Here is a 16,407-nt window from a genome sequence, read left to right as displayed (position 1 = left end):
TCCGTACACCTTTTGCTCTAAATGTATAGATTTAGTGAGATTAGACCGACCGTCTGCTCGCGCAGTAATCTGCCGCTGGAACCAGTGGACCGGTAACTCGGCGCTGTGACCTGCCAAGAGCCCCAGAACACCTGAAGGGCCTGCGAGTGTTGACCAAAACACAGCCAGTGGGTCATGTGACAGTGCAGGTGGCTGCCAGCCTGCGCTGTGAGCCGCTGCCAAACTCTACAGTGACCCAGAGAGTTAGAGGAACTTGCAGGAGGGCCGGCTAATTCTTGTCAGGAGGAGGCCTGTCGCCCAGCCCCAGAGCCGCCAAACTGACCCTCCTTCCAGCACATTTAACAAGCTAACATTCCTTCTGTGAACCTTTAGTCGTTTTCACAACCGTGCTCTTTGTGGGTTGACTATAAGCCTTTTGACTTGTTCAGCTGTCTGGTCCTGTTAAGGCTGCTATAAGCAGGAGTTGGTAAGTCAAAATGTGCTCATTCTATCTACTTAAAACATACGTTTCATTCCCATTTGTACATTCTGCCTCAAAAAATTGTCATACGACGTTGCTTTCTTTTTCTTCTATCCTTTTCGGTTGTGCGCGTTTGACTGATTTACATGTTAACAGGATATCGGTTTATTAAAGGTCCGTTACCCCTTTCTGTCAGATGCCATTTTCAAAACTCCCTAACAGCACTTTGAGTTTCCCTTCTGTCATTCCTTGCAGGTGTTTGTGTTAAGTTAACTGATGGGAAAGTGAACCATAAAAGGGAAGGGACAGAAAAGGGGCTGACACTTGTCAAAAAATGACACCCCCCCCCCCCCCCGTAAATGATCCAATAGTTTCCACGTTAGCTGCTGACACCACAGCCCTGCCTCAACAGTTTAAAATCGTTGCCAAGCCTCTTAAGGGTTCTATTGATTAGAATTAATTGAAATATCTCAGTGCCTGTTGGAGCTTGACTTAAATCATGACTAAACTCTCAGGAATACAGTATCTTAGACTGTGTCAGCCCGTTGCACATAAATCTTCAGAGCTGGTCTTTTTCTGTCATTTCCTCAGAGATAACACACCATGTAATCTGCCCTTCTCCCTCCACATGTTCCACAGTGTTCTTTGGCTTTTTCTTTGGTTGAAACTCCCTCCACGTGCCGGCAAACTCGCGCACACATCTGAAAAACCGTCTCTCGAGTTAATTGATAGCCGTGTAAACCTCACGCCACTCCATTCTCAGAGTGATCTCATCGCGGAAGTTCCACCAGCGCTCCAAACCCGCTCACCAGTGACTTTTAAGTGGCTTTTGTTCCCTCCTCCGCCCAGCGAAGGACAGTGCAGGCTTTCATTGAGCCTGGCTTCGCTCCTGCAGGTCCTCCTTCAGCTCTCTGGTGGAAACGTGGTGTGTTTCGGGGGCCCCGGGTGTAATTAACCCAGGGAACTCGTAAAAGAGGCGTTCGCAACAGGGGGTGCATGGCGGGCTCTCGTTGCCAGCTCCTGTTGGGCGGCCGAGATCCTGCATCCAGATGTTTTCCGTTGGCGTGTTTGCATGCCAGAGAATCCAAAGGCCTGCTACACCTACTGTATACAGTACACAATGCTCCAGTGTGCTGCAGGCTCCAAGCTGGTTGGCATCACAGGGAACGGTTCTCACAAAGTGGTGGAAGTGTGTGCATAAACCAACAGGAAACTTTGGCCCAGACTGAAATATCGCGACATCTTTTTGGATGGATTATTATACTTTTTTTTTTTTTTGTACAGACATTCGTGGTTCTCGGAGGATAGACCCTACTGACTTTGGTGATCCCCTCACTCTTCATCTAGCGCCACCGTGAGGTCGACTTTTTGTAGCAACGATTTGATGGATTGCAATGGAATTTGCTTCCGACATTTATGTTTCCCACACAATGAGTTGCAATAACTTGAATCCCTTTTTTTTACTCAGTCCAATGCTTTGGTTTGAAGGATAGAACCCGCATCTTCCAGTCGGTAGAAGATCTCCGTTCTTCATAACCTGCTGCCCTAATTTCTTACCGACCTAAATATAATTCTGCCTGTGACGATGTTAGCCTCGCAGGGTTTAATGCATTGGACTGGTGCCATTGTCAACGGATTGTAAGACGGTGTGACTTTAATAACTGCCATATGAACAAACATAAAGAGACTCCGGTGGAGTCACATTCAGGGCTGCTTACCCAGCAAACATCTGGGTGGCTCATGTGGACACATGGACTGCTGGCTGCTGCAGACACGTACAGTATAGGATATAATAAGTGCTGTGACTGATGCTTTTTGTTCTCCCTCTCCTCCATCCCTACAGACATTTACAGCTTGGTGTAACTCTCACTTGAGGAAAGCGGGAACACAGATCGAGAACATCGAGGAGGACTTCCGGGATGGACTGAAACTCATGCTGCTGCTGGAGGTCATCTCAGGTAAACGGCGTTCGACTTAACAGGATTACCTGAATGCAGACCGTTTGGATCGGCAGCACGGTCACATGTTGAGTTCGGAAATCAGGATCCGACTTTAAGGAAGAGTTTGACATCTTTTGGGAAACTCTTTCTTGCTGAAAGATCGACACGACTCTCTAATGTCTGTTTTATTAAAGTGACATCTTTGTATCTATGAGTGCAGGTTCACGTTAGGAGACTGATTTTAAATTAAATCCTCAGTCAAGATTGATTTTTATATGACAGGTAGAAATATAGATAGTCGCCCACAAATCACAATGGATTTGAGAAATGCTCACATTCTTTTTTTAATGTTTTATAGAAAGAAAGAGGGGTTTTCACATACAAAAAATACCCCATTAAAAACATATCTTAACCTATGTTTTTTTACATAACCACATAACAATTTGTTAATTTTTAAATATGAAGCTACAGCCAATTAGCTTGGCTCAGCACAGAGAGTGGAAAGCGGGGGAAACACCAAACATTGCTCTCTCCAAGGGTAACAAATAAATACCTCCAAGGACCTCTAAAACTCCCTAATTAACATGTTCGATCAAATTCACAAACAAGACGCATTTAAAAGCTTATTTTCGGCAAGAATGTGAATAACAGCAGTACCCAAAATGTCAAACTGTTGATTTAAAACAATAAGAAAAGTCTTTTTTTCAGGAAATCTGTGCTCCAGCAAAACCTTTCAACCAATGGGCTTGGCCTCCAATTTATCTTCAATGCTACGTTTTGTAATGTCATTTCTTTTCAATGAGAAACGGCCGACCATATCCATCTCTCTCTCTCTCTCTCGATCTGATCTCTCGATCTCTCTCTCTCGATCTTGTTTTCCCGTCAAGGCGAACGCTTGGCCAAACCAGAGAGAGGCAAGATGAGAGTCCACAAGATCTCCAACGTGAACAAAGCGCTCGACTTCATCGCCGGCAAAGGAGTGAAGCTGGTGTCGATCGGCGCCGAGGGTGAGTGACGCCGCGCCGCTCGTCTCGTAATGACATTTCAGCCAGAAGATGAAGGTCAGGGTTTGTTTTTTTCCACAAAGTGACCTGAACTTCTCTAAATCTGTTTACATCTCAGATTGTCACCTATTGGTTTTAATTAGACCATCAGCCAAATCAATAGCTACTATTTCTGCCTGCTACGGCTAATGGAGTCTCTCTCTGTCTCTCGTTACCATGGCAGAGCCGTCGGCTGCTGTGCCGCTTAATAAGATCCTTATTCCAGTGTTCCCGGTGCAGGTTGTGCTTTGCAGTGCATTTTCTGAGTAGATCTCAGGATCAGCAATCCCCTCGGGGGGGTGGGGGGGGGGGGGGCTGAGGCTGCTCATTGTTCAGCCTGAATAACTCGGGGATGTCCGTCCTCCTCCCATCGGAGAGTAAACAACTCCTTAGCGCAGTAAACACTCATTCTCTTACTATCTATCTCCCCCGTTTGCACACGCACACACACACACACGTACACACCCACACACGCACACGCACACGTACACGCACACACACGTACACACACGCACACGCACACACACACACACACAGGAACAATGTACCGGTTACTCTGGATCATACATAAACCGTACTGTCGACAATTCCTGCTGGAACTACTTTTTACTAATACCTAATAAGGTTAACCTCTGACCTTTGTAACCCCGATGTTCAACCCTTTTCTCCGCTCTCCATTCCTTTCACTGTCTGAAAGAAGGAAATGTTTGGAAACACTCCCACTTCTGTCCACAGGGGCCGCCAAAACCAACACAAAATGAAAGTTCATTGTAGTTTTAAACTTATTATAAAGCTACGTTGAAACTCTGGTATCATATTGCAAATATATTGGAGGGGTTGAGAACATAGATTCAATACCCAGCTTTAATCTTGAAAATAAGGCTGATTGTTGAGCTAGAATCAATACAAAATATTGATTCTTGCTCAACAATCAGCCTTATTTTGAAAATACTGATGAATCTGCAGGTTAATTTCCTCGATGAATCAATCAATCACCTTGAAGAGAAAGAAAAACCAGCAACTTTTCACAACTGAGACAAAGGAACCAGTGAATTATCAAGAGCAAATTAATATAATCTTTTACTCTTTTTTTTTTTTTTTAAACAAAGAAATTCTGGCTTCAAAAAGGACGACAAGTTCTCGATAAGATGGAGATTTGTTTTGCAGTGCACAAAGAGGCCGGTATAAAAGCTCCTAAACCAGACCAGCATTCCAGACAGATTATCCTCCTGGTGGAGCGGCCCTGCAGCTCGCTGCTGGCTGCTGGTGGCGGGATGGGCCTAGTTGAAGGGTCGGATCCGTGCTCCTCCATCAGGAGGGGGGGGGGGTTGTTGTGGGAGCGGGCTGGGGGATGCATACAAAGGGAATTAACAGGATTTGCGTTCCTCCCCCATGTCGATCAGTCATGTTCATTTGGGACTAATCTCAACATTTATAAGCGCGTGTCAGCTCCACCAACATAGCCCGCCTTCTTTTCCTCCGCCTCCCTAATTCGATCCGAGCCGTCCTTCCCCCGGTCGCGTTGCGTGTGCGTACATCTGACAGGACATCTCGCGGTCCCAGTATGTCCGTCACAGTTGGGCTCGTGCCCTGCTCCTTATTGGATTACGGGGAGAAACAAATGATTATTGAAGGAGGGCAAACAGGGTGACCTGTTGAGGGGGATTTTACAGAGGCAGTTTATTCACAGCCGCCAAGTGATTGACAGCCCCCGCAAGTCCGGGCTCTTAATTATTGAACCGAATCATCACACGTTTCATTCATCAGAGCTTCGTACTCACTGTTTACAGCTCTAAGGAGAACTGTGAGCTAATCTGAGCCTGCATCAGGAGTTATTTCATTCTGCTGCACTCTTTGTTATTGACAGATTTGAACTGGTGAAAATCTAATGATTAAAAGTTTCTTTTAAGCTCTACATGTGGTAAATATCTGTGGATAAAACTGATTGTCTAGACATCAATGTGAAACTATTGCTGCATTTTCTTGGGAAGACATTTGAGCTCCGTATTATATCTTTTGTTTCAACAGCATTTCAAATACGCAGATCATTGCAGTCGAGTTATTAGATGCTATTGAAACTAATCGGACGCCTAACAAGGCGAACAGTTCACAGCTTTTGCTCTTCTTGTGGTTTCTTCATTCCCCACTAACGGAGTTGAGGAGAATTTTTTTTTCTTCTTTCCAAACCGAGGGCTTAAAGAAAGAGGAACGGTTTTCCTTTGTTGTATAGGTTGTAAAGCCCTTTGAGTGATATGAGAATAAAATCACCTTGATCTGTGAGGCCGGACTTATGTGCTTTGAGCTAAATGCTAACGTGCAAGAATGAAAGGAAGTGGACGTGTTCAAATGTTTGAATGGTAGAAATCCTTTTCAGCCACTGTCAAGAAAACTGTCTGTCTGCCAGCTGAGCATGTTGTATGACGTCAGTAGGCTTTGACACGGGGGAATAATACATATAACATTTCACCTTTACCTACGACATCAAATTCTTGATATGAGGTGGGGAACATGGAGGCGCTCCCGTCCTTAGAGCCACGCAGCTAACACACACACACACACACACACACACACACACACACACACACACACACACACACACACACACAGTTCTTTCAACTTTGAACCATTTACCTTTTAAAATGGACCAAATCAATGTGTAAATCCTGAAATAAAATTGTTATTGCGTTGCCCTTCTTTCAGAGATCGTAGATGGCAACGCTAAGATGACCCTGGGAATGATCTGGACCATAATCCTCCGCTTCGCCATTCAAGACATTTCTGTGGAAGGTACTGTGTGTGTGTGTGCTTGTGCGTGCGTGTGTGTGTGTGAGAACATTTCCACACGCCTCTTGTGTATTGAAAATAACTGCTCTCTGTCTTAATGTGCAATTGAAAGCCCTTCATTGACACCGTTTCTCAGTGTAAAGACCTTTTGTCACGCATCTCACCGAGCTTTAAAAACAATACGACTTATAGACTCAACAGGCTGATGCATGTTAATTAGGATATGAATGAACCAGAGACTCTTTTTTCCTATGGAGGCGGACGTGATAATGTTACGGTCCTCTCCTCGGTTAAAATATATAATGCACTTACAATGTAATCCAATTTAAATGTCAGAAGCGATCAGCGTGGATTTTGTTCAGCTTTAGATTCCACGGCAGCGTTTTTTTTAACGTATTTAATTCAACTGTTTTTGGGACAACGCAATCAACCTCTCGGTGTATCCTCTGGAAACAAGTGAGCACGAAAAACACCCGATGCAATCGCACACGATTCCCATCCGCCTCACCTCCACTTAATCCGCCACTAAACGGGGATTAGTGGAGAGTCGGTCAAAGCAAAAGCCTGAGAGTTTCTTGAACTTCACCGTGATCCCTTCTTCTCCCCGACTGCAGAGACATCTGCCAAAGAGGGCCTCCTGTTGTGGTGCCAGAGGAAGACTGCGCCCTACAAGAATGTCAACATCCAAAACTTTCACATCAGGTGAGGGACACACCATAAGTAAACATTAAAAAAAAGAGGTTTAATTGGTGTACATTTGGCTCTCCACTTTGGTTAATTTTTTTTATTTGGCTCTTAAAAGATTAACATTGTCAAATGGCTTGGAAAACAAAAGTAAACGGCCGGCAAGTGTTTTTGTTTACTCGTCGTCCTTCAAGTTTAGAGATTTAGCTGAAATCCAGTCATCCTGTAACTTAAGCTCTTTGCAGCCGTGCTCTCTGGCCGGTGTTCAGCGTCACGAAGAAAGACACAAGGAAAAGAGTTGAATAAGAGCAGACTGCGGTTTTGTCCTCAGGTCACTATGGTTCTAGGTTCGGGGGCGCCGAAACTTTTAAATTATAAGTTCACGTGAAGTTTGCAAAAGGTCAGAGGTCAGGAAACAATGCGATAATAGAAAAAAAAATTGCAAGGCAGTCAGACATCTGCGTGTGAAGGAGTAGTGCTTAATAACACACGGTAACAACCGGGCGGAAAACTCCAGATCTGAAAGGTGACGCTCATGCACAAGTGTCTTAAACTTGCATTCTCTCTAACGGCCAGCAGGGGGCGACTCCTCTGGTGGGAAAAATAACCGATTGTTTGGAAGTCTATGAGAAAACGACTCTACTTCCCACTTGAGTAAACGTTGTAAACGTGGGTCCCATATGGTCCCAATCACTAGTTTAAAGTCTTCTTCAATACAGCATTATGTTCATTTAGTAGATTATGGTCCATTTAGAGTAAACTAGACCATAAAGCAGGGTATGCTTCAGGGCGGGGCTATCCTGTGATTGACAGGTTGCTATGTCAGATCTGGGAGAACTTTAACCCTTTCACAGTTAGTTAGTTTGTGTCATCTCAAAAACATTCTTGTCAACTGTGTTGAAATGGATTGTTTTCATCTGGCGAAAGAAAACTCTTAAAAAGGACTTAAAAAGAAAGCCTGCAGAGTTTGAATAAGACCACAATTCTGCAGTGAGGCTCTATCAACACTGCAGGAATACGTGGTAACTTTTCGAGTCCCCCAAGGACACCCCTTTAAATTCTTAAATTCAGTTAAGATGTTATAAGAAATCCATTTTATGGATACCAGGATTACATAAAAATATCAGAAATGGTTAGCGCCTCAGACGAGGCTGATACTGAACAGATGAGCAGATCTAACGGGGGACGGACCAGCAGACATGTTCTCATAAACTGGACCGACGGAGAGGATGTGGCAATAGTCGACCAGTGTGTTTGATATCAAACTGCATAAAGAGTTAGCTGCCTCTCGTTCACCCGTCTGGTGCCGCCACGAGCCGGTTTATTTAAGCCTCGGTCCACGTCACAGGAGGCCTCCGCCGCGTGTTGAATTATGGAAAAGAAAACCAGTGTGATCCTCAGATGTGGATGAAAGCCCAGGCACAAAAGAAAGGTGGAGGGGAGGTGATTTCAGGAGAATGTAAAGGGAGAGAGGCCTGGCGAGGGAGAGGATGGGGCGTCAGATCAGAGGCCCTTTTTGATGTGGTTTCTCTCCGCGAGAGACGATAGCTGGTGCACGAGATGAGAGGCAGCCGGGGAAGAGCCGCTGACTGCTGCTTCAGGTATACGACGAGCCGCCTTGTAAAAGCCCCTCTCGCACATTACAGGCACTTAGCATGGCAGGTAACACATTAAATGATCCCATCTCACTAATTTGTTAGCCTGAGAGAGAAGAGAGCGGCAGTAAATCATCCAGAATGCACTGCACCATCCCGCCGTGCTTTCAATGAACCTCAAGAGGGCCGAACTAAAAATATGTCTCCCGGCCAAACGAACACTTGATCATTGATGACAGGACAAAGATTGTGATTTCAGCTGCAGCAATTTCGCAGCTTTTCACTTTTAGGTCCTTAAAGTGCTTCTTTTTTTTTTTTTTTACCTTCATTTCTGCGGATGGAAATCTTAAAGCTGCCTTTTTATATATATTAACAATAGATTAAATCACTATGTGTTGCTTGTGATGACGAATCCAAAGAGGATTATCAGCCGACTCAGCAGTTCCCCTCAACTCTGATGAGCTCTTCATCTTCTTTCAGCTCTTTTGGTTTGATGGATCTCAGTCTCACCGCTCACAAAGTGTCACATTTCGGACTCAGCAGGCAGCCGATTCGTCGACTCATTGACCGCTTTGATCTCTGTCGACTTTGACTTTCTTTAAGGATTTGTCTTTAATGACTTATTTCTAAAAAAAAAAAACCCATCTCTGGTTAAGACACGCTTTAAAGAAGGGCTTTTGTTTTATTCCTTGTGGGGAAACTTGTATGAGTGTTAGCCGCATAGGAATTTGTTTGGTCGAGGACAGCCCGATCACAAATGCTCAAAATCCCACAGAACACGAGAACCTGCCAGCGCCAAACAGACGGCTTTAAAACGGATATTTCCTTCAGGAGCTGAAACAATAATTACATTTGACAGGAACATAATGCTGCTCCGTGAGGCAGCCTTATTGCTCCGTCTTATCAACTTTATAAGCTTTTGGTTATCAGTGTTGGCAAAACACAGCCGATAATGGCTAATGAAAAGCTTTCATGTCGGACATTTTATATGATAAAAAACATTGTAAATAAACGCAGGAAGTAGGCGAGTAAGAAAAAGAAAAAAAAGTGAGACCCGTTTACCGAGAAAGTTATTCTGGAACAGCAAAGTAAACCAGAAGTTTCACGTCTGTTCAGTGTCCAGAAGTCACCGAGCAGGGATTTATATTTCCTCTGAACTTGGCCCTCGGATGCTAAATATAATGACTGCTATTAACAATTTTGGTCCTTGAAAGTAATTTGATTTGGGCCCACTTTCTAGTGGGCACATGACATCGGATACCTTCGATTGGCTTTGTTCCAACACACTTTATTTAACATTAGAATGAAATGTGACCTAATCTAAAGCGTACAGTTTTACAATTATAACGGTATTTAAAATGAAAACAAATAAACCGACGGAGCGATGAAAGCGTCTCTCTCTTTAAATAACGTCATGTGGGATCGCAAACTTCAGAAGCCGTGGTTCCACTTTAATTGGAGACTTTGGACCATGCGGCGCATTAGATGATGTAGCCTCCCCGTTTCAGGCTGACTGAGGAGGAGGGGGGGGGTCGGCTTTCTGCTGCGTTACAGGAACCTGCTGCTGGGAGGATGTGGGTGTGTTACATGAAACTGATTAGGGAGTCAGATGGAGGGGAATGGTCAAAATGGTCAAATTCCTGTTTTGTTTTCTCTTGTTTTAACCTCATGTTCACCCTCCTCTCGACGACTTCTCTCTGTTTCAGCTGGAAAGATGGTTTGGGTTTCTGTGCACTCATTCATCGGCACCGCCCGGAGCTCATCGACTATGGGAAGCTGCGCAAGGTGAGCGAGAGAACGCGAAGGTCGCCGCACCTGAAGCGTTCTGCAAATGTCAACACCGAGTTCAGAGTTCAACCGGCGCTTCATGTGCTTTGATCAAGAGAATGAAATCTTAATTCTCTTGATCAAAGCACATGAAGCGCTGGTCGTGCGTTCGTGTGTTTTTTGTTTTTTTTTGTCGGTTGTTCTCTGTGCCACTAAATAATGGACAACGTCTGGGAGCTAAATAGACAAACATCACACGAGACATTATTAATACATTAGTTTTAACGCTCTCTCCCTTTTGAGAACATTTTATTTGTGATCTTTTTTTTTTTTTTTTTTAACCAATAAAAGTCCAAAATCAGGGCTCCGATTTATTGTCATTGTGAATGAATCCGTCAATATGTCTGCCGTTGTCAGGACGACCCCATGACCAACCTGAACACGGCCTTCGACGTGGCGGAGAAGTACCTGGACATCCCCAAGATGTTGGACGCAGAAGGTGAGCAGGCGGAGGGAGGGGAATAGTGAAATGATGATGAAGAGGAGGACAAACTTTATCCTGTGTTCAAAGGCCAAAATATTCCCTCTCAGGAGTCTGAAGGTGACGTTGACGCCGTCTGCACCACCCCTTGTTTTTATAACTTCCCCAAAAACCTACGATCCGATGGCGATTTAATTAAAATGACTATTTCGGAACAGCACATAAATGATGATAGATGGACTTATTGATCTCTAGACACCGATGTTACTGAGAATTTATTTTGGCCTTAACGCTCACACAGCTGTGCACACAGAAGGAGACACGCATCCTCTTGTCTACTGGATGTAAAATATTAACACGTTAGACATCGTCGTGAATCTCCACACCTCCGCTCCGTTATTGCCGACGCCTACAATCTGTGTGTGTGTGTGTGTGTGTATGTGTGTGTGTGTGTGTGTGTGTTGCTGTTTATGAGACGGAAGTTTGAATCTAATCCTCCTTGTCCAGCACATCTGGACAGTGACGCCGCCGGCAGTGTTTTTCTTTCCCCTTTGGATGTTTGTTCATGTGAAGAGCTGAACCCCCGGCTCTTCTTCCTGTTACTCTGTTTAACAACCTCCACTCCTCCGCCCCCTCCCCTGACCTCCCCCTCTTCCCCGCAGACATCGTGGGCACTGCCCGTCCGGACGAGAAGGCCATCATGACCTACGTCTCTAGCTTCTACCACGCCTTCTCAGGCGCCCAGAAGGTATCCTGGATGCAGCGTCTCCTTCCTCTTCCCCTCTTCCTCACTCCTCTCTCCTCGCCTCCTTTCTCCTACGCCCGCGTGGTTCTCCTAACGGTGCCCTTCTCTCTCTCTGCAGTGCACAACGCCTCCTTCACTTTCCGCATGGTTCACGCCACCAAATGCATGACGGGAAGACCACTCTGTTCCTCAGGGGCAATGAGCATCTCCAGTCTACCTCGTTGGTTACGGCGCCGCAGGTTCGGCAAATCGGCCCCTAATTAGGGTTTTGTTCCGCTCCCGCATAAGGCGAGCGGGGGATGGGGGGGGCGGCAAAGTCGGTCGGATAAATGATGATGATTGCCTGTGATGAGAGCCGCGGTTGCTGACAGAGAGGAACAAATTAGCCTGAAGTGTCGCATGGTGGTGGTGGTGGTGGGGACGTAACCATTTAGAAGGATGGTTATGTTCAGCCTTGAGAGTGACGGCTTCAATGGAGGGTGGAGGAACGGATGAAATGAGAACGGGGCACTTCAAAAGCGAGCGGCGAGCTGAAAGAAGTGTCACGTCTGACTTTCCTCTGTTGGATAATGAAGGATTGTCCGTTAGTTTGATGGCCACCTCGGGGCACAACAGTAACTCTGAGAGTGTGCTGCGCCTCCTCTCAGACAGTCGGTGGGAGAGAGGGGGGTGGGGGGGGGGGGGGGGGGGGGGGGAGCACGGCATCACAAATCAAAAGTTACATAAGAGTCAGGTTAATTTCGAGAGGCCCAGCAGCAGAGAGACAGAGAGAGAGAGCGTCTCAACACAGCTGTGTTTAAGCAAGAGGACTAAAAACGTCTGTGTTTATAAGCGGAGAGCGAGGAGAGGCGGGGTCTGCCTCACTGGGAGACCATAGCTGGACGCTGAGGGGTGGCATGGCTGCTTCTTTAATTAAGTCTAGTCACAAAAGATAAATAAATATCGTGTTTAACAGTTGAGAAAGTTCCTCCCGCAAAGTTGACGTCACAGAAAACGTTCTCTTGGACTGACTTTGAAGAGATATTTGATACCATATCTCTGGATGATCTGCAAGAGGCACTTTAATTTATTTAAACTGCATATTGAGCTTCCCGGCTTGTCCGCTCACGTCTCACAACAAATTCAGAAGTGATTTCCCCCTAAAAACAAACCGACTTGAAGGAAACCTTCTAGGTGGACTGGAGACCTCTTGAGCCCCCCCCCCCCCCTCCCGGCTGTTGCCTCCTCTAGTGATTGCGCCCCCTGCTGGCCCCCTTTTTTGGTCTCTGCACTCTTTTACTCTTGTGCATTTTTCTCTCTCTTCTCTGTCCTCTCTCTCCCCTTCCTCCCTCTGTTCCCTGGGCAGATATCATTAGCACCTTGAGGCCAGATGAGAAGGCCGTCATGACTTATGTGTCGTGTTACTACCACGCGTTCTCAGGCAAGCAGAAGGTGAGAAATGAAAAGGAAAAGTCGTCCTCCAAACGTTAACCGGACACCTGCCAAAGGGCCCGGCGGAGAATTAACACACTTTTGTTTTTTTGCCAATATTCAAAAATGACTATCAGCTATTACAATATATATATATATATTTTTTTAAGTTGAAAGATGCCTTTTTAAGTGGAATTAATTGTCCTCATTCATCAGTAATTCTACATATGCAATACAATATATGAAATATTTTTGAGGGCTTGGTTTTTAAAGTTGCTACAATCAATATTTTTTATAATAATATTCAATCAACTTTTTGTCACAATTCCTCGAACTCTGCCTCCTTTTCGTGCTCTTAATGGCATTTGCAAGATTCCCAAAGGAAAAACAACCAATCGGAGCGGAGGAGTCTCGAGCTCTGGCATTGGGAGCACCAATCGGAGGCGGAGGAACCCGATCGATTCGCAGATGTTCCGTCTCACGTACGACGGCCATTGTTAAGTGGTAGTTTGAGCAAAAGACACCGATTTATTGTCTCGGTTGTTGGTGGAGAACAAAAGGGAGCCATAAGTAGACGGAATATGGGACTAATAACTATCAGGTGCACACTAACTGCTGCATATGTAAATAAGCAACTGTATCTATGGCATATTCATCCTTTAAAATAAATTAAGCAGCCCAAGAAACACACATGTTCACATAAGTGACGTTTTTCATTATATGCCGTGAGTTGCTATGACGTGTATTGATCCTCGATAACCTTTCTGCTCGGCCAGCATGAAGTTCCTTCACCCTCAGGGGGATAAATTAATGCCGAAGCCGAGCCAAATCCTGCAAGAGATCTCTGCGGAGAATAATGGAGACTTATCACACACACACACACACACACACACACACACACACACACACACAGACACAGGATATCCGCTCTGCCTCATGCACTTAAAATCTTTATTAGGATCCATTTCTTAATGGAGCGGCTGAACCTCCCGAGGAGCAGGAGTCCGGAAACCACTGCAGGCTGGCACAGCGTTTTACAGCTGGCACGGTCTGCAGAGGAACACCTCCGATTCTGAATCCCCCCGTAAACACCTTCGCTCTTACAGGAAAGTCCTCACTTTACCTTCACAAAGAAGGGTCCGTGTGTGCCTCTTGTGTATTATCTGTACATTAAGATGAATCGCTGATGATCTGGTGAAAAAAAACAACACAATATTAGTTATGATATTATACAAATGTTTGACCTGTTTTCCAAAGTGTAACTCGGGTTCCCTCATTTAAAAAAAAAAAGAATCTCCTTCTTCTTCATGTACGAGAAACATCACCAACAAAATATAAAGCAATGGACGATGATGTGAATATAGTTAAATGCAGGGTTTTACATTCCAGTGAGGTCACTGATGTCGTGTCTTTGGTGATATTTCTGGAGAAATGGGAATTTGTGATTCTGGTAATTTAAGATTAGATTGCTTGATTTCTTTGGTGGAACTAATATTCATGAATTTTAATTAAATTAAGCGATTTAGAGTTTTCCAACAGACAGAAAATATAATTGAAAAAGGCTATAATCCTTATTTATACTATATTTTATACAAACGACCAAATACAATGAAATGAGTAACTTCCTTGTAACTTTATTTAAGTGTTGTAGTTGCATTGCATTAACAGTAACCTTGAAGCTGCTTTCAAATAGGACTTTGTGCCCATGTTGTCTTCACAGTTTAGTTTGACAATATAATGGAAGATAATTTACGTCAGAACTCATAAACATCAGGCTTTTTAAATCCCAGATAATTGTGCGTGTTTAATTTAACTTTTTTTTAACTTTTGTGTCTGCGACACACAGATCGAGGCAGGAGATGTGTCACGGAGTAATGAATCTCTTTAAAATGTGCCGTTGACAGAATGTATTGAGGATACACGAGAGAATCGGACCAGAGTGTCGGTCCACTTTGTCTTCACAGAACAGCTGTGATATATATATATATATATATATATATATATATATATATTTATATATATATATATATATTTTTGAACCTTAATCAATCCCTCCACGGTCCCCTCTCCTCCACCTCTGTCGTCAGGACAAAGTCATTGGTGAGCGAGGTCGTGGCTGTCAGGAGGGAGAACCAGTGTGCCAACATCTGCTCACAGAAGCACGACCTGCACATCCTGGCTCTCCTTTTAAGGCAGCTCGCCCCGCTGCTCCTGCCGGAGGCCCCCCGCAGCATTTCTCCCTCCCAGCCAAGTCCCCCCCCTCCCCCAAAGCAGACTGGAAAGCCAGTCTCTGCGCTGGGAGAAGTGGGAGGGAGACTCACGTCCGTACGCTCTAAAAGGACAATGCCATCGAGGTTATGCTGCCTTTTTTAATGAATTAATCTCCTTTTATTATTTTTTATATATATATATATATATGAGGAATTGATTGGTGATTCCTGACAGTTCATGGATTTATGTTGCAGGAAAGTTTTACAAAGAGCTAAAAATCCGCTTTCTCTCTCTATAATTATTTTTACTCTGCTGCTGTTCTCAACGAGCTTTTCCTGACCACAATTATCCGTCTCGAACCCAACGGGCTAACCGACGACATTGTCGTCATGGAAACTCTGCTTCCCTCATGCGTCGCCCGTCCAGTGATGGAAGACCGGTAGGCCGATGTTCAGGAGGTGTCGTGTCATGGATGAGTCCGTCTTTATCCCCACGGGGAGCCGGGTGTATTCTCACGGGTGTATAACACACTGCACTCTATAAAAAGACTGGTGCCCCTTCACCTGACAACAGGTACAATGCGGTACACTAAGTGTTTGTCAACAGACGTCAGATTATCAATCCTTGAACATTTAAGTGACATTCACACATTCCCGGACCAGTTTTACATGAATAACAACACAAAGTGTTTACTTGCAGCGTTGTTGCTGATCTGTTGCTTCATTTCCAAAAATGACTCCTGTGGGAAATCTCTTGTAGCTCGTGTAGGCAGCGCAGATGGATGGTTGCAGTTATAATGGCGGAAATTAATATAAATGTAAAAATAACGTCCCTCCATTTAAATGTTCTACTTTCGAGTACTAGCAGCAAAATGTACGTGAAGTACCAAAAGGCCTGTTACTGATATATTATTATACAAGTCATTATTAGATTGTTGATTCTGGATAAATGTGTAAACAGCATTTTGCTACTTTATATCCAGCTGGTTAGTTAGTTTTGCTTCTTTGAGCCATACAATATCACTTCAATAGAAGAATCTAAGCAGTTCAGAGGTGAAATAAACTTGTATGCTTCTGGAACCGGACACTCAAACTAGACACTAATATATATTTTTTATTTTTGTCGTCACAAGCCAAAAAGCCCGAATATTTGGTATTCTCATTGTGACTACAAGTCTCTTTCCGTATTGTCACGTTATTAATAGAGCATGTTAGGGTTAGTTTTTAATAGACGCCGATGGGACGCCATTCTCGCGCTTTATTCTGAGACTTGATCCTCCTCCTCTGG

General features: G+C 44.5%; 1 protein-coding gene across 4 annotated transcripts in view; it reads left to right on the top strand.

Annotated features, from left to right (window-relative positions):
• Window positions 1–16,407, top strand: part of actn1 (actinin, alpha 1) — a 45,076-nt gene that overhangs the window by 17,173 nt on the left and 11,496 nt on the right. For 3 of the 4 annotated variants that reach the window (XM_034525365.1, XM_034525368.1, XM_034525366.1), the window contains exons 2-8: window positions 2,304–2,418; window positions 3,288–3,407; window positions 6,144–6,230; window positions 6,842–6,929; window positions 10,213–10,291; window positions 10,691–10,772; window positions 11,417–11,502. In XM_034525365.1, the coding sequence (XP_034381256.1) occupies window positions 2,304–2,418; window positions 3,288–3,407; window positions 6,144–6,230; window positions 6,842–6,929; window positions 10,213–10,291; window positions 10,691–10,772; window positions 11,417–11,502 (657 nt within the window). Of the gene's footprint in view, window positions 1–2,303; window positions 2,419–3,287; window positions 3,408–6,143; window positions 6,231–6,841; window positions 6,930–10,212; window positions 10,292–10,690; window positions 10,773–11,416; window positions 11,503–12,844; window positions 12,931–16,407 lie in introns of all 4 variants that reach the window. The other variant, XM_034525369.1, reaches the window with a different exon arrangement.

The sequence above is a fragment of the Cyclopterus lumpus genome, chromosome 22 (assembly GCF_009769545.1).
Source record: "Cyclopterus lumpus isolate fCycLum1 chromosome 22, fCycLum1.pri, whole genome shotgun sequence".
In the NCBI taxonomy this organism is placed as follows: domain Eukaryota; kingdom Metazoa; phylum Chordata; class Actinopteri; order Perciformes; family Cyclopteridae; genus Cyclopterus; species Cyclopterus lumpus.
The sequence above is the reverse complement of the archived record's forward strand: the minus strand, read 5'-3'. Positions and strand labels throughout refer to the sequence as shown.